General features: G+C 44.7%; 1 protein-coding gene across 5 annotated transcripts in view; it reads right to left on the reverse strand.

Annotated features, from left to right (window-relative positions):
• Nucleotides 1–19,644, reverse strand: part of RFX4 (regulatory factor X4) — a 168,505-nt gene that overhangs the window by 68,416 nt on the left and 80,445 nt on the right. For all 5 annotated transcript variants that reach the window (XM_021091569.2, XM_021091568.2, XM_084955470.1 and 2 more), the window contains exons 5-6: nt 5,106–5,167; nt 281–494 (exon numbers count right to left, since the gene is read on the reverse strand). In XM_021091569.2, the coding sequence (XP_020947228.1) occupies nt 281–494; nt 5,106–5,167 (276 nt within the window). The remainder of the gene's footprint in view (nt 1–280; nt 495–5,105; nt 5,168–19,644) is intronic.

A 19,644-nucleotide genomic window follows, 5' to 3' on the forward strand; every position in this document is an offset into this window, starting at 1 on the left:
ACATCTGTGACCTACACCACAGCTCACGGCCACACTGGATCCTTAACCTACTGAGCGGGGCCAGGGATCAAACCTGTGTCCACAGGTTTGTTATCGCTGAGCCACAATGGGAACTCACTATCTTTATATTTTTAAATTCATCATTTTACAATGAAAGTGTGTGTGTGTGTCTGTCTGACTGTCTGTCTGTGAGAGAGAGAGAGAGAAAGAGGAGGAAGAGAAAGGGAGGGAAAAGAAACCACCCACTCCCAGCTCCCAGCAAGACTTCAGACGTGGTCACCTTCTCCTCAGGCAGACTGGCTGGCAAATTTAGGTCTTTGACATTTGGAAACTCTGGCAGCAATGTTCCAAGTTTGGACCGGGGTGAGTATGCCACCGTCTGTTTGCTCACTTCCTTCTTGCCCGTCTCGCTCACCCAGGCGGCTCCTTTCTTGGAATACATCACATCATAATACTGGGAGCTTTCCTTCACTGCGATGCCATAGTAATGGTACCTGGGCCACAAAGAGAAAGAGAGGGAGAGAGACCCACATGTACCTTTATCAGGTGGGGTTTCCTGAGCTAGGGGAGCCTAGGGCCAAGGATGGCTGGACCCATCCTCCCTGGGCTACAAGAGTTAACTCCCCTCTAAGGCTCAACATCTTGGAAATCTAGAATTAAACCAAAATTCCATGTTGCCAGCCATCAATCAGATAGGTAAAAATAACCAAAATTGCCTCCTACAGAAAACGTTAAGTCAAACACTTTGCAAAGCAGAAAGTGGGATGAAAAAATTTCCATTTGTACTTAATCTCTTCTACCTAGCCAAGTGTGATTCCAGAGAGCCACAGCCCTTGAGTGCTCCCCTCTTCAGGGACCCAAGGAGAGTGTGTCTATGACTGCTGATGATACCTCCTAGAAAAATTCATTTGGACTATATTTTTCTTAATAAATGGTAGCCTTTTGTTTTTTAAGGCCGAACTTGCAGCAGATGGAAGTTCCCCGACCAGGGGTCAAATCAGAGCTGCAGCTGCAGGCCTATACCACAACTGCAGCAATACCAGATCTGAGCTGCTTCTGCAATCTATGCTGCAGCTTGCAGTGATGCTGAATCTTTAACCCACTGAACGAGACCAGGGATAGAATCCTCATCCTCACAGAGACAACATTGGGTCCTTAACCCACTGAGCCACAGTGGGAACCCCAATATGGTAGTCTTAAACTGTATCTTTAAAAAGATCAAGTCAGTGTTTCAGTTGATACTGAGTGTCAAAGACCAGAACCTTTTATTAACTCAGAATGGGCTTAATAATAGCAATGTTTTCAATTAAGGCTAATGAGGGATGGAGGCTGTATGTTGTTTGGATTTTAGCCACAACGTAGCCAGCACTTGCTAAGTGCTAGGCGCTTTGGAAAGCACTTTACACATATTAATTTATAAAATAATACTATGAAATGGGGATTCTAGTGTAGTCTCTCTATAGATGAGGAAATGGAGGCAATAAAGCTTAAGTAATTTGTTGTTCAAGGTCATACAGCTGTTTAGGGGAGGAAGCAGGTCCATCTGACTACAAAGCCACTGTGCTGCACTAACAGAAAATAGACTACATGGTAGTATTATAAATGTCGATGCTTATCGGAGCCACTTATGAAGCGTAATAAGAATACAGATTCTGAGGCCCCTTCCCACACCTGGGGATGCAGAACAAGGGAGTAGGGCCTAGGAATCAGCATTGAAACAAGCCCCACAGGTCATTCTGATGAACATCCATCTGAGATCAACCAGCCTGCTCCGTCAGCCCCCTGCATCACACTCCTGGCTCTATGAGACTGTCGTTAGCTACTGTTGTAACACAGCAGCTGACGAGGTGCTAAGTGCTTTACACACACTGCCCTATTTAAGCTCACAAAACCCCTATGAGGCTGCAACTACTTATCAGTCCCATATTATAGACCAGGAAACTAAGGCCCAGAGAATTACACTAACACATCCAAGATCATCCAGCCAGTAAGCACTCGAGGCAAGATTTGGACCTCTGAACGTGCTTTTAACCACTAAGCCAGTGATTTCCAAACTTTACTACTAATAAGAATCACCTACTAAACATATTAAACACAGTCTCCCGGGCCCCACTTCCAAAGATTCGGATTTAGCAGGTCCAGCATAGAATTTTACAGCCACACAGCAATACTAACGTAATTCATGGACCTCGATTTCAGCCGTGCTATGTATACAACACTCAAACTGCTCTTTCCTACCCATGGAGATGAGGTGGTGAGAGTCACAACCTCGTAAGACAAATGAGAAAGTGCTCCGAGCTCTGGGCAAGGCCTCCCGGGCAGGGGAGAGCTGAGCACCGACCGTAACCTTCCCTCTCCCTCGCCCCCTTCACTCCTGATACCATTCGGTGCTACTTCTGCTCAGTGGGCATCTCGCCTCTATCTGAATGCCTCCTGGGACGAAGAACTCAGACCCTCCGAAGGCAGCCCAGTTCATTTTAGGGCAGTACAGTGATCAGAAAGTTCTCCTTTGTGTTGAGCTGATCTCTGTCTTCTGCGCCTTCTACTTCCCAACTGTCATAACTGCCTTTCTACCGGGAAGGCACTCCTCTGGCCGGGGGTGGGGTGAGGGGGGGTTCCGTTTGCTCTGGAAGCCCCTCCAGGAGGGAAGGCAGTTATGACGTACCACCCTAACTTTACCAAGCCCCCTCTTAAACTTTAAGACAGATCAAGGGAGTCAAAACATGTTCAGGTCAGACCGCTTCTTGATTTTTTTCAGAGCATTATGTTGCTAGAATTGGCCACTGCCATGAAGCTAGTGCTCTGAGTACTTCTCAGGTTTTTATTTAGGTTCTCAAGGACACATCAACACACTTTCCACCAGCCCTGCTCTCCCCATCAATTTTGTCAAGGCAAATTTGCTGAGGGATTTTCTCTATAAGGCCAAGTGGCATGTTAGAAACTAGAGCTTCTTATCACCTTTCAAGTGGTTGAAGGTGTGACCAACCTTGGAGGATCCTGATGGAGAGGATACAATGAAAGTTGAATTTTTCGAGAAGGTATTGTGCAATTGGCCAACCTCTAGGTTAAAGAAAAAGAAAACAAAAAACGAAAGCAGGCTCTAACATGTAGACAGAAAGAAACGTTCTCCGGGATGGGAAACGTTTCCGTTCTACCTTTACTATTTTTACTGCCTGTCTTTATTAGTATTCTTTTATCTCAGAAATGGGCAACAGTGTGTTAGAGCCAGTGACTCTTCAAAGCCCTTGACCTGGAGAAAAATAATTCCTTTCCATTCATTCTATAGTCTTCCAGCATCCACTTATCTGTGAAGTGAATTGCCCTTGGGTGCCAACCACTGTGTTCACCAGCACACAAGAGTTTTCTACTCTACTCTTACCAGGGCTGAAAACTCTGTTTGCTTGTTTTTGTTTTTTGTTTTCTTTTTAGGGCCAAACCTGAGGCATATGGAAGTTCAGGGCTGCAGATGCTGGCCTACACCACAGGCACAGCAACACAGGATCCCAGCCATGTCTGTGACCTACACTAGAGCTCACGGCAACACTGGATCCTTAACCCACTGAGTGAGACCAGGGATCGAACCCACATCCTCATGGATACTAGTGGGGTTCATTACCTCTGAGCCACAATGAAAACTCCTGAAACCTCATTTTAAAACAGTTACTTGCATTTTTTTCATCATGAATGAGATTTGTTCTTCAGAGGAGTCACCTTGAAAAATTCTGAGAAGTGTATTCCAAAATGTCCCTTGCTCAAAATTTTTCTGTAAGTCTCTTTGGAAATTGCCCCCTGAGATTCTAAGCCCCATACCAAAAACACTGGCCTCCTTATTTTCAGAACTTTACTAAAAAGGGTTTCTCCCAGTTTGATCATCCACTCCTCATCCACTTTTCTTCACTTTCTTTACCCAACTTGGCTCCAAAGTTAAACCCACTCTTGGGGGATGGGAATGTGCTGCCCAGGGAGGGCTGGGGGGGTGGGCAGAGGGACAGAACTGGACATGCTGTTTTTAAGACACTTGTAGTGACAAGTCTTACTAGTCCTATGTGCTTGTTGCTTTCTAATAAAAAGTTTCATTATTTTATAAGTTGTCATGTGTTGATTTGCTACTCAACATGGTCAAATGTTTAGAAATGCCATTAATAAGGTACCCTTTTGTGGAGTCACCATGCACACCAGCTTACTAAAGGTTCTGACAAGTCCTGCACAAAAGAACCTGCTGAACTCAGTACTTACCAAACTTACATGGCCAACAGACCTTCTTCATGGAAGACCTAGTCACTTGCAACAATGTTTGAAACACCTTTCAAGGCAAGTCTTTTATATCCAGAAGCCTGGGCAGAACAGGCAGAGATTCCTTTCCCCTGACACACCTGGGAGACAGGCAGCCACGCAACCTTCTTACTCCTTGGGTTGCCTGCTTAATGCAGCCTTCCTAGGCTATCCTTTCTAAACTAGACCACTCCCCTTTTTTTATTCTCTAGGATAACCCTCTTGGTCACAATCTGATGATCTTTTTTGGTCTATCTTTCCCACCAGAATATATGCTCCACCAGGAGGACAGTTTCCTGTTTTGTTTTTGTGTCCCTAGCACTTAGCACCATTTTTCTGACACACACAAAATGTGAAGCAAACATTGGTTGGTTGGTTGGTTGACAGAACAGACGAATGGGAGGCAGTATGCCCTGGGTACCACGGCATGGTTGGACCTTTCCACCCCATCTCCCTTGCAGGGATTGATACAGGGTTGCTTCTCTGGGCAAAAGGATACTGTCACAGTAGAGAGTTTTCTGGCCAAAACAGCGCAAGTATCATGGAGATCGGTCAAGAAACTACAAGGTGTTTCTTTTAAAGGATGATGAAGACTATTTTACAAAAATGCTAAAGGCAAGTGGCACCAAGTCAGGCTCTTTAAAGCAACTGGATTTTGTGATGGGCTCTCTCTCAGGGGTCCTGGGGAAAGGGGGCCACTTTCTGGTCACTCTCACCAGGCAGAGTTCCCACCAGGTCTGTGAACTGAGCTCAGGATGAGAGGCCTGGGGTCTGGGCCTGAGTGGAGGTCCAGAGACATGCGCTCTGCAGGGGGAAAGGCTGTTGGTGCTTACTTTGACTGTCCTCGGGTCCCGAGTCTTCTGGTGGTTAACTGAGGAAACTGCTGCCTTATGATCTGGAAGTCAACACAAGAATCAGTTATCCGTCGGGAAAAGCGGGGAGCACACTGACAGCTTATTTACAAACAACATCTAAAGGCGGGAAGAAAACATACACCCTTGGCTGTCATGACTTATTCGGAGTTCTTGGAGTCCCCGAGAAGACCACAGGTGTTAGGCAGGCAAGAGGGGGCACTTGAGCGATGGTGGAGCTCTGGATCTGCAGGGGGGGCTCCCTTGGCCGCTCTGAGCTTCGCCCTCCAACTCACAATCTAGGAAGTCTGCGTGTTGGTCCAGAACCTGTCACCCCGCTGTTTAAAGCCCTTCAAAGGCTTTCACTGCACCTGCAACTCCTCCCCAACCCCCACCACCACCACCTCAGCCTCATAACCTGGTCCTTGCTCACCTCCTGGCCTCCCTCATCTCCAACTCTCACCCTGACTCACTGCATCCCACCCATACTGGTTTTCCTTTTTTCCCTATTCCAGAAACATGCCAGGCTTCCTCCCTCCTGGGGGCCTTTGCACTACGATCCCCTCTGTCTGAGTGCAGTTTCACCCGGACCGTCATAAGTTTGGCTCCTTCACTTACGACACTTGGGCCTCTGGGCAGAGGGCCTTGTGACCAGCCAGGTGGAGTAACACAAGCAGACCCTCGCTGTCACATGACCCCACCTCACGTCCTGCCCTCACTCAGCACTCTCTTGGCTTGGTTGCTTACTCTCTGAGGGCTCATTTTCTGTCTCTCGGTACTTGAACATGAGTTCTATGAGAGCAGGGCCCAGCCCAGGGCACATGCTAAGAGCTCAGTCTATGCTTGTTGAATGACAGAAAGAAGCCTGACCCAGAGGTCATCCTGGAGGGTAGCTTTTTTTTTTTAGTGTTTAAAATTATAGTTGATTTCCAGTGTTGTGTGAATTTCTGCTGTACACCAAAGTGACCCAGTTATATAACAATGTAACTATCAACTATATAACTATATATGTGTATATATATATAGATATCTATATGACTATATATATAACTATATATACATAACAGTTATATACACATAACTATATATATACAACTATACAACTATATGTATAACTATATATATATAACTATACAACTATATAACTATAACTATATATGTGTGTGTATATATATATTCCTTTTCTTATATTAGCTTCTATCATGGTATATCCCAGGAGACTGGATATAGTTCCCTGGGCTGTACAGCAGGACCTCATTGCTTATCCATTCTAAATGGAATAGTTCGCACCTATTAACCCTGAACTTCTAGTCCACTCCCTCTCCCCCTTGGCAACCACAAGTCGTTCTCCATGTCTGTGAGTCTGTTTCCGTTCTGTAGGTAGGTTCCTTTGTGACATTTTAGATTCCACATATAAGTGATATCATGTCGTATTTGTCTTTCTCTGACTTACTTCACTTAGCACGATAATCTCTAGTTGCATCCATGTTGCTGCACATGGAATTATGTTGTTCTTTTTTAATCCTTTACTCATCTGCAGAGTGGAGGATGCTAACTGCTGCTACCCAGGACAACCACATAGCTTTGCCAGAAACCTACCAGGAGGTGCCAAATGCCAAGGTGAAAGCACAACCAAACACAAACACCTCATTCCCTGGTGTTTACAGTGGTGATGTTTATCAAGAATTCTGTGAAAGGGCTTTGCAGCTAGAGTACCTGGATTAGATCCAAGCTCAGCCATTTGTGGGTTGTGGGAAAGTCATTTAACATTCAAATGACTCAGTTACTTCATTTGTAAAATGGGAATGATAATGACTTGTACCTCAGAGAATTTTTGTGAAAAATTAAAAAGTCAGGGTATGTAAATAATTTCCAACAGTGCCCAGCACTTAGTAAATGTTCAATAAACATTACCCATTATTACCATTGGCTGTCCTGATGACTATTCATTCCTTTTAGTTTTACATTTTTTGGGTTTGCGTGTGTGTGTGTGTGTGTGTGTGTGTGTGTGTATGTGTGTGTGTTTCAAAGGTTTATTGAAGTACAATTGATTTAGGTTAAGGTTGTGATCATTTCTGCTGCACAACAAAGTGATTCAGCCACACATATACACATCCATCCTCTTTCAGATTCTTTTCCCATATAGATTGTCATCACGGAATACTGGGCTCAGTTCTCTGTGCTATACAGCAGGTCACTGTTGGCCAATCATTCCATAAACCTCAGTGTGCATATGTCAATCCCAAACCCAAAGTCCATTTGCCCCCTCCCCCCTTGGTAACCATAAGCTTTTCAAAGTGTGAGTCTGTTTCTATTCTGCAAATAAGTTCATTTGTATCCTTTTTAAAAAAATTTTTTTTTCTTTTTTTTTTAGGGCTGCACCTATGGCATATGAAGGTTCCCAAGCTAGGGGGTCACATTGGAGCTGCAGCCACTGGCCTACACCACAGCCACAGCAACGTGGGATTTGAGCCGAGTCTGCGACCTATACCATAGCTCATGGCAATGTGAGGCCAGGGATCAAACCTGTGTCCTCATGGATACTAGTCAGATTCATTTTCTACTGATCCACAACAGGAACTCCTTTTTTTTTTTAGATTCCACTTATAAGTGATATGGTACGATGTTTGTTGTCTACCATACAATCCAGTAATCCCACTCCTGGATTGCTGCACTATTACAATAACCAAGACATGGAAGCAACCCCAATGTCCATCAACAGAAGAATGGATAAAGAAGATGCAGTATATATATGCAATGGAATATTACTCAGCCATAAAAACGAATGAAATAATGCCATTTGTAGCAACATGGGTAGACATAGAGATTATCATACTAAGTGAAGTAAGTCAGACAGTGGAAGTCATTCGTTCCCTTTTATTTCCAGGGACTTTTTTCTTTAGTGGTTCTTTTAACTTTTTTCCCTTCTAATATAGCATTTTGAAAGGCAGGCACAGTCAGAGAACACGAGCCTGTGCAGGCTGCCCTTTGTGAGAGATACCGTTGCTGATACCTGCTAGCAGGGCCGGAACCGTGAACACCTTCTCAGAGGGGGGATGAGTGTCTACTGACCCCCTCACACCCTCTTCCATTCACACTGATATTCTCATCAACTGGCTGCTCATTCATCCAGCAAACATTGATGGCAGCCCTGTTAGTTGTATGAACTTGGACATATTGTCTAATCTCTCTGTGCCTTAGTTTCTCCTCTGACGTCTGGGGACTCTGGGCCTTCTGTAGTCCTCCCTGACTGGAGGGTTAGAGGATGGTGGCCTCAACTAAACTGGCATCAGCAGGGTGGAAAGAAGTGGGCAAATTAGAGAGAAATTGAAAACCTAGAATGGGCAGTGTCAAGCTGAATTATTTCTGTGCATTAGGAAGCTGCTGACTATCTGCAGGGTGGAGAATGGATGGGAAGGTGTCCTCATCTGAAAATGGGTGAAAAAAAAGCTGAATTCCTCAAAAGGATGGTTTAGAGATTCCAATGAGATAACATCAGGATACCACTTTTGGAAGTGCAAAGTAAAAAACATTTTAAAGATTATCTCATAGTGATGATACTAATAAAACGATGCAATAATTCTCAGAATTCCTTAGGGGTCACTTACGAGGCAACATATTCCTGGTTTCTATATCCATAACTCCTGTGAGCATAGGATGTGGGCTTTTTGCTTTGTCTATATCCCTCTCAAATTGGTTTGACCCACACATCCACAAGAGAGGAAAACTTGAATTTCAAAAAGATACATGAACCCCAATGTTCACAGCAGCACTATTTACAATAGCCAAAACACTGAAGCGACTCAAGTGACCACAACAGATGACTGGCTTAAGAAGATGTGGTACATACACACAATGGAATACTATGCAGCCATTAAAAAGAATGAAATGGGAGTTCATTGAGTTCCCGTTGTGGCTCAGTGGTAACAAACCTGAGTTTCCATGAGGATGCGAGTTTGATCAGTGGATTAAGGATCAAATATTGCCATGAGTAGCAGTGTAGGTCACAGATGCAGCTCAGATCTGGTGTTGCTGTGGCTGTGGCAGCCGCAGCTCCAATTTGACCCCTAGCCTGGGAACTTCCATATGCCACGGGTATGGCCCTAAAAAAAAAAAAAAAAGACGAAAAAAGAGGAATGAAATATTGCTGGTTGCAACATGGATGGACCTAGAGGGTATCATACTAAGTGAAGTAAAACAGACAAAGACAAATATTATATGATATCACTTATATATGGAATCTAAAAAATAACACAAATGAATCTATAAACAAAACAGAAATAGACTCACAGACATAGAAAACAATCCTACAGTAGTTACCAAAGGGAAAGGGGGAGGGATAAACTGGGAGTACCGGATTAACAGATACAAAGTACTGTACACAAAATAGATAAGCAACAAGGATTTACTGTACAGGACAGGGAACTATATTCAATATCTTGTAATAAGCTACAATGGAAAATAATCTGAAAAACATATAAAACTAAATAACTTTTCTGTACACCTGAAAGAAACACAACATTGTAAATCAAATATATTAAAAAAAAAAAAAAAAAAAAAAGCTGTTGTGATCCAAAGGAAATGCAGTATTGAGGATGGGGTCTGACCAGGGGTGGGAGTGGGGGGTCAGTGACAGGAACTCTCTAAACACTCTGCCCGTTATGCAGCCCATGACCAGACCAAGATCTAGTGGTGTCATCACCTTGAGCCACTTATATTAACATCTGGCCAAGTATGCTCTCCAGATGTTCATCACATGACCGGTTTCAGAGTCAAGATGCGAGCCAGCTGTTCACAGGGTATAACACTGACCCAGTCTAGACACTTCAGCAGAGATGGGGGGAGAAGTACATGAAGTGTAAAGCACATCTGAGGGTTCTTCACATTGGTTAGAAGTCGGTTATGATCTGGGTTCTAAGTTTCCTATCAACCCAGGCAAAGAAAGTAATACAATAAAGTTACAAGAGTCCCAGTATCCATAAGATAAACACACACCAGCTGCTTAGGAAAAGCAGAGATTTTTAATATTTGGGTCTGGGAAATTTCCTCTATGCCGCTGGGGCCATGTCCAACGCTCTCCTACTGGCGTCCCTTGTGAAAAAGATGATCCCAAGTGCTGTAAAGGGTGTGGTAAAATTGAAAAGCTCCCAGGTTGCTGATAACATTGTTTATTATTACAAGCCTTCTGAGAAGGAGTTTCATAATGTATATCAAATGCCACAAAATACTCGTACTTTTTGACCTATTAATTCCAAGGAAATAATCTAAAATAAGAGAAAGCTCTGCTTTTGGAGTGGATAAGCAATGAGCTTCTGCTGCATAGCCCAAGGAACTATATCTGATCACTTGTGATGGAACATGAATGATGGAGGATAATATTTAAAAAAGAACATACATGTATATACGTATAACCGGGTCACTCTGCTGTATAGCAGAAGTTGACAGAACACTGTAAATCAACTTTAATAAAAAATTAAAATTAAATAAGATAAAAATTATGTGCCAGAAAAAAAAAAAAAAGAGAAAGCTCTGTGCAGGGCTATAATGAGAATGAAAAATTGGAAACAACATAAATGTGCAATGACAGGGAACCGGCTAAACAAACGACTGATATACACTCAATAGAATATTACTCAGCATTTAAAATGATGGCAATAAAATCTGTTACAACATAGAAAATGCTTAAGACATAATGTTAAATGAAATAGCAAATCCCAAACTACATTTAGGCTATGGTTGTAATTTATGTTTTTACAAATATAGAAATGGAAAAATAGAAATGGATCTTTTTAGGGTAGTAGGATGGTGGGCAGAACAAAAAAATTTTTGTATAACATTTTGTGTACAAAATCAACTTTTTTTGTAACTAGAAAAGGATTTTCCACTAGAAATATTCTTAATTGATGAGTGAAGTTCAAGATAAGCTTGAAAGAAGCACCAAAAACCTAAAGGAATGTTATAGTGGTTGTTTTTCTTTTCCTTATTCCTTTTTTTTTTTTTTTTTTTGGCCAGGTCTTGGACAGGTGAACGTTCCTAGGCCAGGGATCAAACCCACACCACAACAGTGACCCGAACTGCTCCAATGAAAACGCTGGATCCTTAACCTTCAGCAATACGAGGGAACTCCCTTTTTCTTATCCTTTTTAAAAAACAGATCATTCCCTATAAACAACATGTAGATAACTGTAAAAAGCAGAATTGATATTTTATTTTGTTTTCTTTTTTTCTTTTTCTTTCTTTCTTTCATTTTTGAGCTTTATTATTACTTGATTTAAGAAAATGGGCAAAGTTCTGAAATCTTTCTAAGTGTTAATCCAAATGGAGTCTCAAACAGTGCCCACGAAGCAAACATCAGTGCCTAGCCCTCCACCAAGGTACCAGGGGCCACAGACTCTGGTCCAGAGACATGCCAAGAACCATTGGGAAATGAGGACAGGTCTTCTGGAGGCCCTGTTTTTATTCTGCCTCTGAGAGGCAATAAAATATATAATCAGTATGTGTATAATTCTTTGCACTATGATCTTGAGGAATTAGCTGGACCTGCGAATTCGTCAATCAATTTAACTTGTTATTTCCCTCCAGAGCTGATGGGTTTTACTTATTCCTTTTGAATAATGTGTGGATCAATGCATGCAGCTTTACCATCTTTGTGGCCAGCATCACCCTCTGCTGAGTCACCCAAGACAGAAGCAAGACAGACTCCACTCTCTTCCTGACATGGCACAACCCATCCTGCTGATTCTGCCCAAAGCATCCAGTGAACTCAGCCATTTCTCTTGATGCCCTGCCCCTGCCCAAGCTCCCCCCTCCCTCCTGCCCCTGTGACCTCTCACCTGGGCCACAGATGCATCCTCCTAACTGGGTGCCCTCTCCCTCCCATCTTTCTGCCCCGCCAGCAGGCTCTTTCTAAAATCCAAATGTGACCATTTCATTTCCTTGCTGACAACCGTGGGTGCCTTCTTGTAACTCACGCTGAATAAAATTCCAGCCACCTCAGGCTGGCCCATGACACCCTCTGTGACCTACCCCAGCCCATTCCCCAGCCTCAAATGCAGCTTCCCCCCGCCCCACCGTGCTCCCTGAGCACCAGGCACAAGCTGGCCCCTCTGCCTGGAATGCCAAACCCATGCTGTCCCCTGCCCACCCCTGAGGAACTCGTCTCTTTCTCTGAGCCTCCCCCATTTCCCCTGAACTCTGCCCATGAAGCCTCAGTTGCCCCTTGCCTCTCTTTTCCTTGCAAGTTGGGAAGAATTGGGATACAGTGATTAGGCACACAGACTTTGGGGTCACGTCCTGGCTCAGGCACTGTGCCGATCACTTTACATGTATTATCTCAGTTAATCACTACAACAGGTCAGGTTCCATCGCTATTCCCTCTGTACAGATGGGGAAGTTGAGGCTTGGAGAGGCTGCACAAAGCCATACAGCTCACAAGATGCAGACCCAGGATTCAAACGTACCCAATCTGACTCGACACTCTACCACAACAATATTATTGTCTCTGGATGGATGAAGGTGCCCCCAAGTCCCCCATTCCTTCTTTCAACAGCAACCTTTCTTTTTGTGATGTCATACTCTTGCATTTATACAAGTTAGGCGTATTTGAGGAATGAAATGATTTCTCATTCCTGTTTACCCTGCCATGGTGATTTCAACTCCCCCCCACTTTAACCCTCTTGGAAACGTTCTGGTGGCCTCTGCTGTGAACAGGATCTGAGAGCCCTGCCCCCAAATGTGCTGGGGAAGCGGGGGAACAGCAGAGAGGACCAACATCAGCAGGCAGCCTGGTGTCTCCTCTGAGGTTAAATCTACCTGCATCCAGTAAAGTACAAATCTGGCATTTAAACACTTCTCCTTCAGCTTGACGAAAATATTAACTAAGCAAAAAGTCGTTCTGTTTGGATAACTGAGGTCCCCAAGTGGATTTACTCCAGGGGTCAATCCAGATCAATATCTGTCTACTCAGTGGCCTCAGACAATTCACCACCACAGCTGACTCACAGAGGCTCCTTTACCTGGAGCTCAGACACTCTTGTGTGGGGCCATGTTTTCCTTCCATCTTTTGCTTTGTTTTGTTTTGTTTTGTTTTAGGGCTGCACCTGCGGCTTATGGAGGTTCCCAGGCTGGGGATCTAATCAGAGCTACAGCTGCTGGCCTGTGTCCCAGCCACAGCAACGCCAGATCCAAGCCATGTCTGCAACCTACACCACAGCTCACAGCAACAACTATCCTTAACCCACTGTGCAAGGCCAGGGATTGAACCCGCAACCTCATGGTTCCTAGTCAGATTCGTTTCCACTGTGCCATGACAGGAACTCCTTCCTTCCACCTTTTCTCTTGAAATTTCCTTACGTGAACGCCATCCAAATCAGACTCCTGGGTGCAGTTTAATTCTCTAAATGCTTCCCGGCTTCTGGGCGCTGAACCTCTGTACCTTCTATCTGCACCCGTCTACCCACCCCCCACCACCATGCCCTCAAACCCACCACCCAGCGTACCCTCCTCCATGAAGACCTTCCTGATTCCCTGACCAAGTAAGAGCTCTTCCTTTTCCAAACTGCTGCACCTGCTACTTCCAGTCTATGACCAAGTTCCAGCCTTCCCCTATCATGGATATATCCTGATTGTCCCTAAACCTCCATCTCCACCAGCCCCAGGGCCAGGATCATGCCCCTGGACTGCTGCAGTGGTCTCCTCATTGCCCTGGCTGCCATCATGCCTCACCCCAACCACTTCTCTGTGAAGCCTCTGGACAAAGTCCAAACCCACCAGGTCCTGCCTTCATTCCAGCTCACCCTTCCGCTCTCCTCTCCCACCCCTGGTGCTCACGGAACATCTTTCAAGTCTCATGAACACATTATGTTTTCTCTTACTCTGGCCTTTTCTGCAGGCTGATCCCATTTTCTGGAACCTTCTCTGCAGGTGCTTTGCCTGCTTAAAGTCTATATATCCTCCAGATCTTACTTGTGCCTCATTTTCTCCCAGAAATCTTCCCTGGGCCACTTACTTGGTTTAAGTGACCATAGTTATGTGGTCCGCTGAATCTTCATAACAAGTCAATGGTCTATTCAGCTCTACGAAGTCCTGGCCTAGGCCTATGACTCCACACAAACCAGATCTCCAGCCTCATTGTCTCCTGCTCTTCCCCATGCTGGACAAGCTGCACCTTCAATAACCATAGCAGGCTGACTCATGGCATATAGCTTACATTCCTTCAGCCGCAAACATGCGCTGATATACACCAAACGTTTTGCAGGCACTGGGGGATAGAACAGTGAACAAAAGTGGGACAACCTTTGCTTAGGAAACTCACCTTCTAGTAGGAGAAGACCAAAAATAAACAAATAAAAAGAGTCAATATATCTTATATTAGATAATTGCAAAAGAGAAGGACACAAAAAGCAGGGCGAAGGAAATAGGGAAATGGGGGTGGGGATGTTATTTTATTTAGGGCAGTCAGGACTCAGTGATCAAATGCGGCATTAGAGTGGTGACTTGAAGGGAGTGGGGGAGTGGACCTTGTGGATATCTGGGGGAAGAGAGTTGTAAGTCGAGGGAGCAGCCCGTGCAAAGATCCTGGGGTAGGAGCTTGTTTGATGTGTTTCAAGAAGATCCAGGAGCTCAGTGTGGCTGGAGCAGAATGAGAGAAGCAGAAGATGAGGTCAGGAGGCTGGGAGGGTTTGAAGGAACATAGCTCATGTGGGCCTTGCAGACCTTGGTAAGCATTTCTGCTTTTACTCTGAATGAGATGGGGAGACATTAGGGGGCTTTTAGCAGGGAAGTGGGGAACAAGATCTGACCCACGCTTCAAAAGGATCACTGGCTGCTGAGTTGAGAGCTGACTGCAAGCGGCAAGGGTAGAAGCAGGGAGACCAGTCAGAAGCCACGGTGGTGGTCCAGGTGGGAGATATAATGGCCCAGGATATTAATTCACTGACTCAACACATGAAAGAAAGAATGAATGAATTGTTCCTCTTTTGCTGGCCACTGAAGTTGACTGCAGGGTTGTATTCATATAAATGATGCTTTAAGCAATACTTTTGGCATAGGATTTTATTGTGGATATTTTGTGTTTGCTTTTTTCCCCTCCTAATAGCTTCTCAAGCATGGAGATGCTTGATCAAAGGGGAGAAACATTTCAAGATTCTTAAAACAAACTGTCAAGTTGCTTCCCCTGAAGTGTAGAAGGGTATTACCACTTAAAAAAAAAAAAATGTGCTAAATTGGAGAGCCAAAAAAAAAAAAAAAAAAAAAAGACTTTGTCTCTTTCTTCCATTTGAGCACCAGGTTTCTTCATCTATCAAATAGGAATAAAAACACTTGCTCAGCCGATCTCGCAGGCTTGTGGCAGGATCCAGGTGGTTAGGGAGTGGACATTCAGCCTTGCCTCCCGGGCTTTGTCAGCCCAGAGTAGGAGGGAGGAGGGTAGGACATGGCCTCGGTGGGACTGCATTGGCTGGACGGGTGGAGAAGAGGGACCAGCTGCCCAGGAAGGCCACCTCTGCTGACATGTTTCTGCCTCCTTTATGATGTCTTCCACTAGCCATCCCCCCTTTTCTAGAACATTCTTTCCACTGACAGAGGTAGCACTCTATATGTCAATCCTTTCAGGATCTCCAGAGGGTTCTTATTCAACTCAGTTTCCAGGCTTCTGTGGTATATTATGGCCACCCAAGCAATATCTTTGCATGGGTAGAATATTTAATTCCATTTGTAAAATTGCTTTTTCTCTAAAAATATTTGAGGGCCAAATATTTGAGAGCCTCCTCCTTAAAAAGAGAGAAAGGCCATTTCAAATAAAGAACTAGGAGGAGAGGAAGGGCTGTTTAGGGTTGGGTGGGGGATGGGCACCGCATCCATCTGGTCCCCACTGGAGGTCGAGACTTTTCCCTCTCTGAGCAAAGAAAGCTGTTGCAGATCGCACCTCCTCCCTCCAGCCCCAACAAAAACCTGTGAGAAGGGAGTTAGCTTTTTTTCTTTTTTTTTTTTTAAGTGTTTCTTATGGGCTGCAAATTACAAATTATTCTTCTCTCCTTTCACCAAATAATCAACTGGTCCCTGAATCTGAAAGCCCAGCACAATTTAGTTTGCGTCTCAAAACGCAGGGTCGGTTCAGCCCCACTAAGGCTGTTCAGCTTTTAATTTCTGGAGCAAGACTCAGCAAACAGTCAAACACTTTTGTGGAGCTGTGAAAGTTGAGCTTCGCTGTTTGATAAATGAGCAGACGGCAGGCAGCCCCTCTTTCTCTTTTTGTATGGATTCAATGAAGCCTGCCTAAAGAACACCACATGCTGTTCTAGCTACTGATCTAACATTCCGCAACATCCCAGCCTTCCAAATTCCCTTTAATTACTCGGGAATCCCACCCTCTGCTCTTTCAGCCTGGGCAGACAGTGCCGGGGGCTCCACCGGCCGGGAGTGGGAGTGGGAAGCAGAGAAGCTCTGGAGAACCGGTCTCTCTGGAGCTGCTGGAACTCTTTTATAGGTGGTGGTCAGGTTATTCACTCCCCTGGCCCTGCTCCCGCCGGGGTCGGTCCAACCTTCTCTCCATACGTGGAAGGAAACTCAGCACTGCAGGCTACCCTGACATAATTCTGTGGGGGCAGTTTAAGACACGTGAGTGAGTCTGGGGGCAAATGTTCCTGCCCATGGTTTCATGGGATTCCTTTAAGATAAGGGAGGGGAAGAGCGAGAGGAGGAACTGGCACCCACTGGGCATCAGTGGGCACCACACACTAGACAAAGGATTCTCCTCGGTATTTTATCAAAAAACCACACTGGAGGAGAATAGGATGATCTCACCGAAGAGAACTGGGATCTATGGTGACGCAGGCTGCTCAGATTCACAGATGCCCACGAGTGGAAGAAGCAGGAATCTCCTTGTTCCACTGCGTCTCCTGTTCATCACTTTAGTGGATACCATGGGGAGCCAGCGAGGTGTCTACTACCTGTGCAGAAACCCCTCGTCGCCCTCTATAAGTGTCACCTCAAGAGACACCTTCAGAGCCACCCAGGAAAGCCACTCAGTCTCATTATTCTACGGAGAGGCTTTGACTTTGGCCAAAAGTCGTATGGTCTTGATCTCCAAATTTAGTCATCAGGGATGCTCTGAAAGAAGTCTTTTGGTTGTTACCAAAAATTCAGTCCCCTCTCAGTAGGCAAAGATTTGCCACCACCAAGAACTGATCCGAAAAAAGGGCCAGTGCCGTGGAATAAGCGGATGGTCCTCCCACACTTTGAAGGAGACTAACTCATGTACAAAGAATCAAGTATGCTTCAAACAGTTTTAAAATGAGAGCTCTGGGCCTTATTTCAGAGGTCATCTGGGTGTGGGAAAAGAAAAGGGGCTTTTCAAACAGCACGAAATTATAAATTCAGTCCGGCGACAAGTTGCTATTTTATAACCATGAATTGTAAAAGTCTTGTGCCTTCTCTTAAAAAACACACATACCAAACTTTTGAACAAGCGAGAGATTGATTAGGGAAAGGGGTTAGTTAAAGGGATTCCAGTTGTGACAACTTTAAGTCTGAAAGTGGGATCCTCACTTTCTTTGTGGACAACGGTCCTTGCTCCTTTTTCAGAGAATAAAAAATAATTAAGCCTGGTGGTATGAATCAGGATTCCAAAACACTCTACCTCAGGGCTACCATCTTGAAAGGGGTGTTTGTCAGTGTAATTTTCCTGTGCTGGTCTAGCTCTAGCCACTTGACAATTTTGGGAGGAGTCACCCCTATCAGGTGTCAAGGTGGGTAGGATGCTGCCAGTTCCACAGGAAATTCCACAAGAGGAACTCCAAAAAAATGACAAGGAATTTATATCTAGTGCAATGAGACAGAAACGGAGTTTCAAATCATGGATATGGATTGATGAAGGATTCTGAGCAAACCCCCAGGCCTAGAAAGCTAGCCATCTGCTGCCCCTTGATAAGTACAATTCCACAAAGTCCAAAAACCAATATGAGAGCCCTGGCTTGTCCTTAGGCTGACTGGATGGTGAGTTTGAGAAGAGACAATCATCGCACACCGATTTAGCTGGAATGAGGTGAGTTACATAAGATACAGGTTAAGTCAAAAATGGAATAATGCTGAAGACGATAATAAGAGAGGGTGAGGGTGGTAATGGTAGCATGTGCGCGATGTAAGAAATTTTTAGAACAATTGTTCTCCAAATTGTTCACAAGGAAGAGCAGCTAGAAGGGTTGAAGCGCTGATATGATAGTGATGTCTATTAAAAACATGATGTGCTAACATCATGAAATGTTGCTACAGTAAACTGAAATCATAATTACAGCTCAGGTGCAGTGAGTGTTTATATTTGCCAGGCACTGTGCAAAGATGGCCCTTTTAAAAGTCATTAGCTCAGCAATCCTCAGGTGGCTGCTGTCATGCTCCCATTTTACAGAGGAGCAAACTGAGGCTCAGAGCTATTAAGACATCTCCTGAGTTCACGCAGCTGGCAAATGGTGGAAATGGGACTCAAACCCAAACAATTTGATTTCTGAGCTTTTACACGGCACATCAGTAAACACACCCTGAAATAACAAACTATGGAGTCCGGAGTGAAATCAGACCTTCTGATGTGGACACACCACAGCAGATACCAACGGTTAAGAAAAATATATGCGAGAATTTAAAGTCAAGGAACCCTATCCATGTGCTTAATTTTGCAAATTGAAAAAAAGACCATCGCTGATGACTCCTAATGATGCCTCAAGAGGACTTTTATCTTCCTCTGTGCCCCTCCATAGGGGTCAGGGCACATTATAAGGATTCTTGAGGAAGAGGGCACACATGCAAAACAAAAGGAATCTTCAGCCTCATCTCTGTTCCAGATGTATGTGGCTGACAGAAGTGCAGGTCCCCAGAACACGTTTGTTTGTTTGTGTTTTGCATTGTACGAGCATGGATGGGCGGGAGGAAGGAGCCATATATTCAAGGAAGAGCCACCCACAGCCCGAAGTGCCACGTACCTCAAGTCCTCACGGGGAAAAGAGCAGGATATAAATAAATGCAACGCACACAAGTACATCTGCCGCCCCGGATTCCCCTTCCCCAGGCTCCCTCCCTCTTTCTGTGGTCCCTGACCCCCCAACAGGCATCTGGGGATCTCCTTCCCTGCCCTCAAATCCAGCCCTGTCACTACATACATGACCTTGGGAAACCCACCCAATCCCTCTACATTTCATGACCCCGTCTAGAAAATGAGAGGGTCTCACCAACAAACCTCTAAGTCCCCTTCATAGATTAAACTCACTGACACTGAGGTGTTAGCAACTGATAAGGATCAATGAATTATCCTGCTCTGTTGTAGTTGCTTTTTCACAGTCTTAAACGAAAGGAATTGAGGATTTTGAGGCAGGAGCAAGCCTCTTGGGGAGGTGTGCTTGTGAGGCCAGATGGCCTCCCTGCATCTTCAAATTACACCGTGCCATAGCTGTTGGGTTGCCTATCCATGAATCAGCCTCTTCCCGACAAGCCAGACAGATCATTGGCCATAAGTCATGTTACCCCTACACAGTCT

The sequence above is a fragment of the Sus scrofa genome, chromosome 5 (genome assembly GCF_054392235.1).
Source record: "Sus scrofa isolate SSC_HxYL_T2T_F1_AM1 chromosome 5, Sscrofa_HxYL_maternal_Yorkshire_Landrace_v2.0, whole genome shotgun sequence".
NCBI classification, from domain to species: domain Eukaryota; kingdom Metazoa; phylum Chordata; class Mammalia; order Artiodactyla; family Suidae; genus Sus; species Sus scrofa.